The sequence below is a fragment of the Peromyscus californicus genome, unplaced genomic scaffold (genome assembly GCF_007827085.1).
Source record: "Peromyscus californicus insignis strain IS unplaced genomic scaffold, ASM782708v3 Scaffold_6__1_contigs__length_162567912, whole genome shotgun sequence".
In the NCBI taxonomy this organism is placed as follows: Eukaryota; Metazoa; Chordata; class Mammalia; order Rodentia; family Cricetidae; genus Peromyscus; species Peromyscus californicus.
In genome coordinates, this window is record NW_026294584.1 from 37230328 (window position 1) to 37242373 (window position 12046).

The window sequence follows — 12046 nt, forward strand, 5'->3', positions numbered from 1 at the left end:
GGACACAACTGATAGCAAATCAATTTGAATTCAAAATTTAGGCATGGTGCCAGAAACCTAGCTTGCTAAAAATATCTCCAAGCAAGTCACAGGCTATGTGTACATTCTTTATTCCTCTGTTTAGACTTACCAGTTTTCATGAGCATATGCAAACTTCATTTTCCAATGTATGGTTCCATAACACATTGGCCTCACTCTCAATTTTTAATGTTTTATAAGGAATAGTTCTATCCTCAAAGATAATAGTGTTTTCACAAATATATATGAATTTTTCTCATAAAAATCTTCAGGTAGACATAGCTAATGGTTTAAACCTTATCTTGCACTTATTTCCTCTTTCCATAGAACTCACTCTCTCCTTGAAATTTCTATGAACAATGATGTTCCTTTTCCCATTGAGCTGAATGCCACTATATCATACAGCCCAAAGAGGGAATGTATACCTTGCTCTCTTCCTCTTAATGCCATGGTTACTGTAGGACTATTTCTAAGTAGGATTATTTTCAGCAGTCTTGAGAAATTCTGCAGCTGGTGCAATGTAGTATAGTGTTTTTATATTGATTTATTCTAATGAAATGTATTATATGTTGCCATTCACTAAGGTTTTCTTCCTTTCTTCAACTACAACTCCTTTGCCTGTATTTTTCAGAAGCAGCTCATGAATTTCACATTGAACTTTCAGTGACACCAGGAAAACTAAAATTACACAATCACTTGTAATTATATGGAAAAAAGGTGTTCTAAACCCGTAACCTGAAGGAACATGGATGATGCTAATGAAAACCAGCATATCAGGTCAACAACATTTAATAAGAACCAAGGCAGTATTCTGCAAGTAGAACTGTGTTTCTTTAAACTCAGTTGGATAATTGCCAACTGAGATTCTAATAAATGGAAAAAAGTAATGATGTTGGTTTATAGAACCTAAAGTAATTCTTATCTGGATGTCTATCCAAAAAGGCTTATCAAACCATTGGACCCCACTTGGACTTAGTCATACAAAGTAATTTTATATAATAGATATTTACCCAATTACAATTCTAATGTAATTCATGTATAAGTTTTTAGAAGGAATCAAATGTAATGTACCTTTCCTGTCTCCATCTTGCTTGAAACTTTCCCTGTGTCGTTACTGCTTCTGAAACATAAATTGACCCAGTTTGTAATTTCGTTAAAATGTAATATGGAAAATCCTTATCAAAATATCAATAGTTTTTACCCTGGAACTGATTTTGTTTTCTCTTTTCTTTCATTTGTTTCTTGTCCAATAACAGTTTCTGCAAAATATTAAATGAAAGAGAAACCATTTAAGTAAAGAGTTATCATTGAGTCTGCATGTGTGTATGCATGAATGTGTATGTGTGCATGTGTATACATATGTGTATGTATGCAATAAAAGATGGAAGCTTATTTGAAATTAAAAGGAAACAAATTCACCTTATACCAATATAACATTCTTCTTTTATAAGTGCAAATATCCTGCAACATCTTCCATTGCATCAGAGCAGTTCATCAGAGCAAGAAATACCAATGTTAGAATTTAATGCTATACTGTACCCAAGTAGAACATAAGAATTAAAGATCTATAATTTATTCAGGAAAGTCATTCAGGTAAAAGGAAAGTAACCTGGATGTCTACTGATAGGACATGAGAGTGTTCCATTGGACTAGCTGGAGGGTACAAAAGCATTCTTCCTTTTTATGCCAGAGAATATACTCAGCAGTTAATTTAAAGTAAAATATTTGTAGAATTCATTTGTAGGTTCTGGAAACTTCAAAAATAGTAAGACTAAATGCATCTCATGCATTTATGTATACTTAATTCAGAATATAACCCAGCATTCTTGAATTTATGCTTACTGCCCAAATGACTAAACCCCACTGTGGCCATATCAATACATGATACCATCAACTTCCAGTCCATGGGTGGCAGATTCATTGAAATAAGTCATCTGAGTGGCCTCGGCCTCTGCTTCAGCACTGATGATCTGCTGCGCCACAGCCTCCACGATGGGCATCACCATGGCAGCAGTAGAGGTGTTGCTAAGCCACATAGATAAGAAGGCAGTACTGCTCATGAACCCCAACGTCAGCCTGAAATGAGAGGGTCTTTAGTGTGGAGCTGTGCTGTCTAGCTCTTGTAGCTCTCTATACTCTCTATATTCAACGGTAAAGGATATTGTTTGCAAATTGTGAAGTATGTGTTTAATAACACAGAAGATAAAGTTTCTGCTCAGATGGGGAATTCTGAGTGTGGTTATACAGACAGGTAGAATCAAAGTAAAACATGTAAGGGTCATGTTATTAGGATATATATCCCTTTAAGGGTACTAGAAGAACATTCTTCCCAAAATCAGATAAATGATTAAATTTATACCTAACTGCAAATTGGCATGTAGCACAACACAGACTGCAGTTACCCTAATACTTGAGTACTCTCTTATGAATGGCTACTTATCTTTAGACACAAGTAAGATGACAGTGCAGCCAACTTATGAGAGTCCCTTGCTTTTATTTCATCCTTTGGCCATTTTTCTGTTAGTATGTGCAGCAAACAGAACCAAGAATGGGATTAATATTTATAAATCTTCCATTCATTCATTCACTCTCCTGGTTCAATATATAGTGGGTGGAGAAAATGGTTACAATCCCTTGATAAAATGAAGTTTCAGAATTTTCTATAGATTCTATTATTTATGCTCTGTTGAACCTAGCATTTCTTCCTGTTGTCAAGAATTAGATTTATTACTTGTCTTCTCTTATAAACAGAGTAATTTATCCTTAAAATAACAAATCTGAGACTTTGGGACTTCAACCATTTCTATAAACTTTCAGAACAATACTTGGGGGGAAGTTTGATCTGATAGGAGACCCCCCAAATCATTCAGAAGCAGATATTTCTATGAAGTGCCAATTATATATTTCTTCTTTTTGAAAATAGATCTATATGAACCGTTCTTTACCATGTTTCAGACTTGAGTATGGTGAATACTTTCTATGTGTGAAACAACATAAAACATCTTAGAAATCTGTTTGAAGAAGAAGTAATTCTTAATTTAAAAAAAATGAAAACGTTTAATATATAGTATCTGTATAATAGGTAGTTATTCCATATCAAAAAATATTATCATCAGGTAAAACTTTTGCTGGTGGAAATGCCTCAGACCAAAGAGCCATATAGTGATGCAGCAGACAGGAGTCTTGCTTTACTGTGCAGTGTGCTAATCTTTCTCCTGGAGCAATGGCCAGATAGTCAAGGAAAAGATGTCGATGGTACCCAAGAGGAAGAGACACTATTCCACTGTATTTATATAATAAATATATTATAAAGAAATACATTTGTGTAATAAATATTCTAAGCAAGATATTTTGTCAAATTTGTCTCATATGTGTCATATGTACACAGAGAAGTATGCATGAATATACACACATAGTATTAGTATTTTAGCAAAGAAATTTACTCCACAGTGGTAAACAGAAAGTCTGCTATGCCCTTGAAGAAATTACACAACAGAAGTCATTTTTTTTCTTATTTTCCAAAGAATGATAAGAAGGAGAAAAACCACCTAAGGCTTTAAAGTAAAACATTATGCAAATGATTATGACACTGGAAATGTTCCTTAGCTGATGTTCGTGTTTATAACAAGAGGTGGAGTAGAACCCAAATAGCCAATTAATTTAATGGAATAAAAAAAATCATTCATTTCAGTGAAGGGAAATCAGTCAAATGAGTAATTTCACGTCTAGAAGAAAAATTTCAATTGATTGTTTCTCTTTGCAACACTTGATTTGAAAAGAAAAATGTGTTCACCTTGAAATTTTTCTGCACAGATTTGTATTCTGTCAGTAATGTCTTTGTCTTTGGTTCAGAACATCCTCCCTGTTGATGAAGGACGCTCTTGAATGAGTTTTGAATGTGTAATCAGCCAAATAAACAAAGTGAGATTGAAATCTACTCTGAAGATATCAGTCTCTTTTGTTGAGGTTCAAGGCTCCTCTCACCTTTGACTCCAACGGTGCATTTAAGGTTGAGAGGGTTGTGTGCATTTATTCCAATCTCCCTGAAATTTGATCTGCAGTGAAAGGAAAGCTGTTTTCTTTTCCTCCTACCCCTCAAGCACACTTCACATCCCTTTCACATTTTCAGTCACCCTGCTACCCAAGTCATTTCTGCATTACTTATTTGTTATTTGCTCTACACAAAATGGTCTACTTGCAATATAATCTGGAAGAAGTGAACACAGTACTTACCAGGCCGGATTCACACCCACCATCATCACCATCCTCAGAGCAATCCTCTTGTGTAAATTCCATTTTTCTATTGATGTTGCTAAACAGATGACTCCAATTAACAGCAGGTGAAAGTCTTTGAAATAAGAAGAGGCCACCTGGAATTGCAGTTAAACCCATGATTATGTATCTTGGTTGGGAGAATGATGTACAACAAAGATATTCATAGGCTACTATTCTTAACTGTGACCTTAAACTATGTAATTTTCTATTGTGTCAAAAAATATGTTTGAATACAAATATGAACTATAGTTTTATTCAGAAATAGTGCTATTTAAAAGCATACAGGGAAATATATGTACACAGAACACTAGATTTTTAAATAAGAGTTGCTTCATACAAGTGGTCCTATGCTATAATTTCTCCTCCTATAAACTGATGTGACTTTTAAAGTGTCCTACAGTGGAGTGCAAATAACTGAAATGTCAGAAAATTCCACCATCACTCTCCACCTTCTGGGGGTCAGCCCTGGGTTGTGGTCAAGTCCCAGAGAGGAGGTAAGGAGTAGGCAAGATAAGAATAAGTCAGGCATGATGGTTGAGAGAATCTTGCAGCCTGCCTGACTAGCAGCCAGAGTGCTTCTTTATTTATACAGAATTCAGTAAACAAGACAGATGCATGTTGTTCCCAAACATAGTTCATATCATTTTTATTTCTGAACATGTGTGTAATTTTTTTCTCTTGCACATCTGGGGTTATAAGTTTAGTTTTCATCGATAAACCATGACAGAATAGAGTTATCTTTTATAATCATTTTTACTGTCAACCCCATAACCCAATTTTTAAGAATCTAGAAGCATATGACAGCCTATTCTCAGGCTGGTAGCTTCTGTGGTTTTAAGGATGCTAGACCAAAATGAAATCTCCAAGCCAGCCTGGGGAAAATTGCCATGTCTCAGGCAGTATATTATTAACTCTTAATGGTCAGAGTGTCCAAGAAAAATTCCCAGGCCAAAGGTGCTTCAGTTATTATTTAATTTCTAGCATAATATAATGTTTTATATTTCATATCTTTATAGAATTTATTTATATGTCTAATCCTGGCACTATCTTGTTTTTTTGGCCATAAGACACTACAGTGGCCCTGTATAAGCTAACTTTTTTAAGAAAGGGAGGTCCTGACACTTCATTCTTTTATCATCTTTCTATATCATTCTTTGTCCATCAATGTAAGTCCCCGTGTAAGGAAGAGTTAACTGTAGCTAATCTAACTTTGTTATTGTATATATCACATAATCCCCAGAGTGTATACTAGGAAGAGGCTTGTAATCTGATTTGTGGCCAACTCTTCTAGCCCACTGAATCTTGTAGACCTTTTTAAATTTACTTTATTTTGATTATTTTGTTCCTGAGTAGGTACAGGGGCAGATGTTTCAAGAATATCTCAGAGCCTCATAAAGAGACCTCTGGCTTCTTTATGTGTGTCACAACCTCCAAGGCATAAGGAAGACCTTCAAGTAAATAAGGATATCTCCCAAAGGAGGTCTGCTATGCTCAGGACTTTCCTGGGGAAGCTTAGAAGCAGTACTCCTGGGAGAAGGCATAAATGATTTGTAAGAAAATTTCCATCAATCCAATACCCTCAATTGTACAAATATTAAAATTCCCCAAGTATACAGCAGGTGGAGATGAAAACCAAAGGTAGCACAGTGGCCATCATGCGACTCAGCTTTGCTGGATCTTTGTCAAGCAGCTGTGCTGGCTTTTTTACTTTTGCGGTTCCCATCAGATATAGCTGTGCCACCCACCCCTCCAAATCATCTTCTTCACCAACCAAATACACATCTTTATTACTACCTGCGTTCTGATAACTGTAGTCCTCCTGAATATTTGAATGATTTCATCTTCAAAATTATTTATTATATATTTTAAAAGTCCTTACCTAAAGGCTATCATTTTAAACTTCTGTGGGATGTCTTTCTGTATGCTGTGAATATATGTTGCTCTGATTGGTTGATAGATAAAGCTGTTTGGCCAATGGTGAAGCAGAATAAGGTTAGGCAGGACATTCCAACTAGAGAGAGAGGAAGGAGAAAGACAGAGCTGAGAAGATGATGCTAGCTGCCGCCAGGAGAAGAAAGATGTAAAGCACCAGTAAGCCACAAGCCACATGGCAAAGTATAGATTTATAGAAATGGGTTAATTTAAGAAGTAAGAGCTAGCTAGCAAGAAGCCTGAGCCATTAGGCCATATAGTTTGAAACTAATATAAACCTCCATGTGTTTATTTGGGTCTGAGTGGCTGCAGGACTGGGTGGGACACAGAAAATCATCCAGCTACAATTGGTGTACCAACATGGGGCTCTTGAATTTCTATAAGGCCTAAAAGAGTTTAAAAATGGCTTCTAAACACACAATAATGGAGCCAAAAAACAGCTTTCTACTTCATGTCTCATGTGGACCGAGATATAGAGATGCCAAGGTACAGAGTTGCCATGATGTGTGAACTTGAGCTACAGTATGAAGGGTTCATAGTGTGTGGGCTGAAACATAGCATGGCAACTCCTGCTGTGGTACACAGAGGCATCTCCAAGCCACACAGTATGTTGTGTGGTGGATTTAGTTTTTGCTAATACAAAAAGGAGAAGAAGAAGAAGAAGAAGAAGAAGAAGAAGAAGAAGAAGAAGAAGAAGAGAAAGAGGTGGTTTCTGGGTTACACGCTGCTAGATGGAGGCATGGACCCACTGCTTCCCAAAGTCAGCAGAGAGCATGGCATCCAGGGCTGGCTGTAAACATACCACCACCATATTGGGAAGCTGAGGTGGGTGGAGTCAGCAGCCAAGGCTGCTGTTTTTGTACTAGCCATGCAATTGCACAATTTAAAATCTCTCCTGGTCAGAGAAAGATTATAGATTCACAATGAGACAGATTCAGATAAAATAAAACTCTAAACTGTTTACAATGTGTGTAAAAATGTACATAGGCTTGAAAGAAAACAATGAATATAGACAGTTATAAAGAAATAGTTTTAAAAAATAAAATCTTTAAAGAGACAGTAAAGGTAATATAAAAATAAACCATGTAAAGATGGACATTACACAGAGAATCTGGATTGTGTTGCCCTTGGAATTTTTAACTGCAGAAAGATATTTGATTATAAAGGCTACTCAGTTAAACCAATATGTATATTTTAAAGGTGTCTGGACTTCAAAGTTTATGTCTAAGGATATGTTGCTTTGGAAAAGAGGTTCTGCTTTTGTTTCTACAGAAAATGAGAACCTATGGATTGCTTCCAGACTAATATGGTTTGATCAAGGAAGACCCCCTTGAGAGGCCCAGATGATCCAACATCCAAAAACAGCTTCAAGGCAACCAGCACCGCCTATCAGCAGGAAGTAGCCTAGAACACTACACCCACATTCCCAAAAAATAGATTATGGTTATTTGTCTTTGTTAAAGATTGGTCACAAATTGTTATTGGTCATAGTCAATATCTTTCTAAAAGAAAAAAGGGGGATAGGATATAGATATGATAGCATGAAAGGGTAGATTATTGATTCTACTTTTAAAGAGCAACTTGTTTAAAAATGTTTTACATTTCTATGGATTTTAGTTTATTGATACAAATTTAGAGTTGATTTTGTTATACTATATATTTTTTTACTCTCATTTAAGGTATTATGTTTATATAACTCATTTAAATTGTAATGGATAATTAAGAAATATAGATTAATAATTAGCCTTCTATGATAGTCAAACTTATAGTCATGTTAAGTTTTCTAGGTATACTTAGATATAATTCAACTGGGTAGGTAATCTTCAAACACTTCAAAGACCTACAGAATATGGCATTTAAAATGTTTTAAAAACTTAGACTTTCTGGACATGAGACACATCTGCTCCTGGCAGCACTGATTTACTTCAAAAAGAAAGATGGGCATCAAAGACACTCCATATGGAGTTTATCTTCTTGGCAAAAAAAGCCATTTGGGCAAGAAACTGTTCTTGCCTGGACTGCTTGACAAAATGTTGTATCGCCTGGACATGCAGGACCCATAGGAAGGTGACCACCGAACTTTGCAAGGCAAGATGGTCCTTCAGGTTCCTGCTTCACAGAAGAAACTACCAGACATTCTACAGGACACAGAGAGAAGTGACTGAGAGACTCTAGACCTATAGGCTAAAGATGGATGCCCCAAAGTTGCAGAGAAACTTTCGATGACTGTCCAGGCAGGCAGCTGCCTCTGTCATTTCCAGAATTTTGAAAGTTGCTTACAATGAATTTCCTGTTTACTTAGGTAATATTATATCCTTCTGGGGTCTTTGATGCAATCAAAGACTAGATAGTTATAATTATAATTTCCCCTGGTTATAATAAGATAAATAAGATTTGAAACGTTAAACTCACAAATATAGGATAGATGATAGAATGTTTTCTTTAATTTTGCAAAATACAAATAGACTAGATATTATAACTGTAATTCTTGCTTGATAAATGTTTTGCTATATGTAATTTTACTATGTTAAAGTTAAAAACCTTCAATTTTGATTAGGCAGAAAAGGGGAAGTGTTGTGGGATGTTGTTCTGTATGCTGTGAATATATGTTGCTCTGATTGGTTGATAAATAAAGCTGGCCAGTGGTGAGGCAGAATAAGGTTAGGTGGGACATTCCAACTAGAGAGAGGAAGGAGAAAGACAGAACTGAGAAGATGATGCTAGTTGCCACCAGGAGAAGCAAGATGTAAAGTACCAGTAAGCCACAAGCCACATGGCAAAGTATAGATTTATAGAAATGGGTTAATTTAAGAAGTAAGAGCTAGCTAGCAAAAAGCCTGAGCCATTAGGTCGTATAGTTTGAAAATAATATAAACCTCCGTGTGTTTATTTGGGTCTGAGTGGCTGCAGGACTGGGCAGGACACAGGAAAATATCCAGCTGCATTAAACCACTTTTACTTAATATCACTCAGACAGGAACTCTGTCCAGGCACTTTGAGTGACCATTTGCCAGAGTAATTCCAAAGAATTTCCAATATGTTAAGTACAAATCTCCCCACTCCATGAGAATTGTGTGTTCAGTCAAGTTAAAATCTCAACTCTTAAAATACTAGATTTTCCCCCACAGGCCTTCATAAAGCCTTTAAATGATAATTTATCTCTTTGGTTTTTTTTTTTTTTTTCAAAAAGTGGCCTAGCTTACTGCCCATTTTCAGAATTTCTTTATTTTTAATAAATTAACTTGAAATGTGTTAAAAGAAACTTCTCATGTAGCTGATATTTAGGAGAACTGACATTAGGAAATGCCTTATAAAATTAAATCACAAACTGTGCAGAAAGGAGGGGATTGTCAGAGGAAATATCCTTTCACACCCCTGGCAATATGAAAAGGGAGGGACAGAGCAAAACAATTATAATGCCATGAAAGACAGAGAAAAAAATGAATTCTGGTGATGATTTTGCTATTTTGAATTGTATCTTCACTTATAACTGGCCTGATTTCAGTAAAATAAAAAGTTGATGCTAATTCTTGAAATTAAAAGCAGACAAGCAGAAACCTTTACAATGTTTTGTAAAACATTGACTTTTTAAATGCATTTTAGTATATGTTATTTATTTATATTTGGTAGTTATTGGGCAATAAAAATAATAGTATTATTTTATGTATTACTGTAACCTTGAAAGTGTATCTGTCATATATCCTACAGTGTTAAAGGAGCAGAGGATTGGAGGTTACTGTCTGACAACATCAATGCACTGAAAGTGAGTTAAAGGAACTAAGTTGAGCACAGGAAGACAAGATGTGTGAGTTCCCACAGATGGAAACTAAGACATGATTTCATAGAAGCAGAGATTGGTGGTCCTTAGAAGTTACAACAGGGAATGGGAAGAAGGAAGGTTAGAGGCTGGGTACCAACAACTATTAGAATAGAGGTTTAAACTCAAATATTCTAAAGCACAATAGGATAAATAGAGTTCACAATAACTGATTACATCTTTTTAAGAAAAACTAAAAGAGAAGAATTCAAGGTTTCACCACACAAAGAACTGACAATGATTTGAGGAGCTGGAGAAGCTCTTATCGGAGACAAAAGGAAAGATGTTCAATAGGTTCTTCCCCCTTCTAAACGTCTTCAGTGATGAAACATCTGGAATTTCTACGTAAATCATGCTGTCTTTCTGACCCACCTTGCTTTTCTTTTCCATATCTTGCAACTGCTTTCTTAACTCCATGCTCCCTGTCTTACCCCTGAGACCACATGTCCTGAGGCTTCAGAAACTTGATGTTTTTAGATCATCATATGTCCTGACACAAAGTAAAAAGAGTAAATAATATTAAATAAATTAAAGAGGAAATGAAGGAAAGGATTTTTAAGCTCCCACCTTCCTTCCAAATGTGGTTATTCTGTTCTAAGCCTTCCAGACACCTAATTCTGGGACATAACTGTTTTAGTATATTGATTTTCTTGTGTATTTATACTTGTGAACAACTTTTTCCCTCAATAGTTTGTTCCCTTGCTCTTTGGGAAGTTTTTTCTTGCCTAATTTGAAATGTTTAAAATCTGTTCTCACAGTTGCATTTCTCCAGAAGGTTCCGTGTGTGCTCTTCTTGTTTCATACATCCGATGGCAAATGCTGGAGATGAAATTCCTTTCTGCATGACTAACATACATACTATCTAGCATAGTAGAGATCAACTACATGCTTACTGAATGAGTAGTGAGAACAACACTATGCTCTTTGTATCCTGACAGAGAAGTCCAGGTTCCAGAATAGGAACCCAACCGACACTTCTATTTTTCACAAACATCTAAAATCACAGTAATTAAAAGTGACACCCATTTTCTCAGTTCAAACACCCTACATTTTCTTCTTCTTGTTCCCTGTTTCATGAAGAATAAAACTACATCTATTCTGTTGCCTAAGTCAAATTTCAGAGATATCTGTGATTCACTTTTCATTTTCAATATATGTACCCTGTTCTTTTTATATTCTCTATATTTTTAAATGCATTGAGTCTTCTCCATTCACACGATTACCTTAATCAAGGCTCCCATCTTTCTTTTTCTAACATACCCTATACCACCACTACTCACTTTTCTAAAGTGTGAATCTAGTCATACTATTGATTTTTTTTTATGCCCTTTCAGTTAATTCTATGGTATCTGAGACCAAATCCTTTATTCTACATTTGTCATACATAACCCATCAAACTTCAGGTTCATTTCATCTCCTCAGTTCAATTTTTACCCCCTCATCCAACTGCTTTCTGTTTATAGATTTCCCCAAACACAAAAATAATTTGATATTTGCTTCCAATTTAAACTGAAATAGCCTTTTTACGTTTCTTCCAAACTCTTAATCTTCTTTCATGTATTAAAATGGATGGTAACTCTCCAAAGATTCCTTCTCTGGGACCCTAAGTTGGACTCCATCATATTTCTTCATGTTATGACAAAAATCAGTGACTATTATGTTGATTTTTTCACTTAATCTCCCCTTAATTTGATCAGATAATTTTGAAGATAGAATGAATTATATTGATCAGGTAGTTACGAACTTAGCATGTACACAGCACATATTGTTTGTGTTTAATAGGTATTTAATTACCAAGTCCCTATTTCAAGAATCTTGTAAGTTATTAAATGAAAAGAAGCAAGTTAGCACAGAAGGCAAGACAGTGTCATGGGTATACGGGAGATACCTTCTTCAAGGCATAGTTAACTTTCAAAGAGTAAGTAAAGAAGTGACCACTTTTCCCTAGGAAATGTGGGAAATCATTCTGCAAGACCTGATACTCAAATTTGGAAAGATGCTCTT

At 35.5% G+C, this 12046-nt stretch overlaps 1 protein-coding gene across 1 annotated transcript in view; it reads right to left on the bottom strand.

The window, feature by feature from the left end:
* The window catches only part of Slc13a1 (solute carrier family 13 member 1), an 86079-nt gene that overhangs the window by 52625 nt on the left and 21408 nt on the right, over positions 1 to 12046 (bottom strand). Inside the window, exons 3-6 of the mRNA XM_052720468.1 lie at positions 4252 to 4388; positions 1907 to 2094; positions 1220 to 1277; positions 1090 to 1138 (exon numbers count right to left, since the gene is read on the bottom strand). Of these exons, the coding sequence (XP_052576428.1) occupies positions 1090 to 1138; positions 1220 to 1277; positions 1907 to 2094; positions 4252 to 4388 (432 nt within the window). The remainder of the gene's footprint in view (positions 1 to 1089; positions 1139 to 1219; positions 1278 to 1906; positions 2095 to 4251; positions 4389 to 12046) is intronic.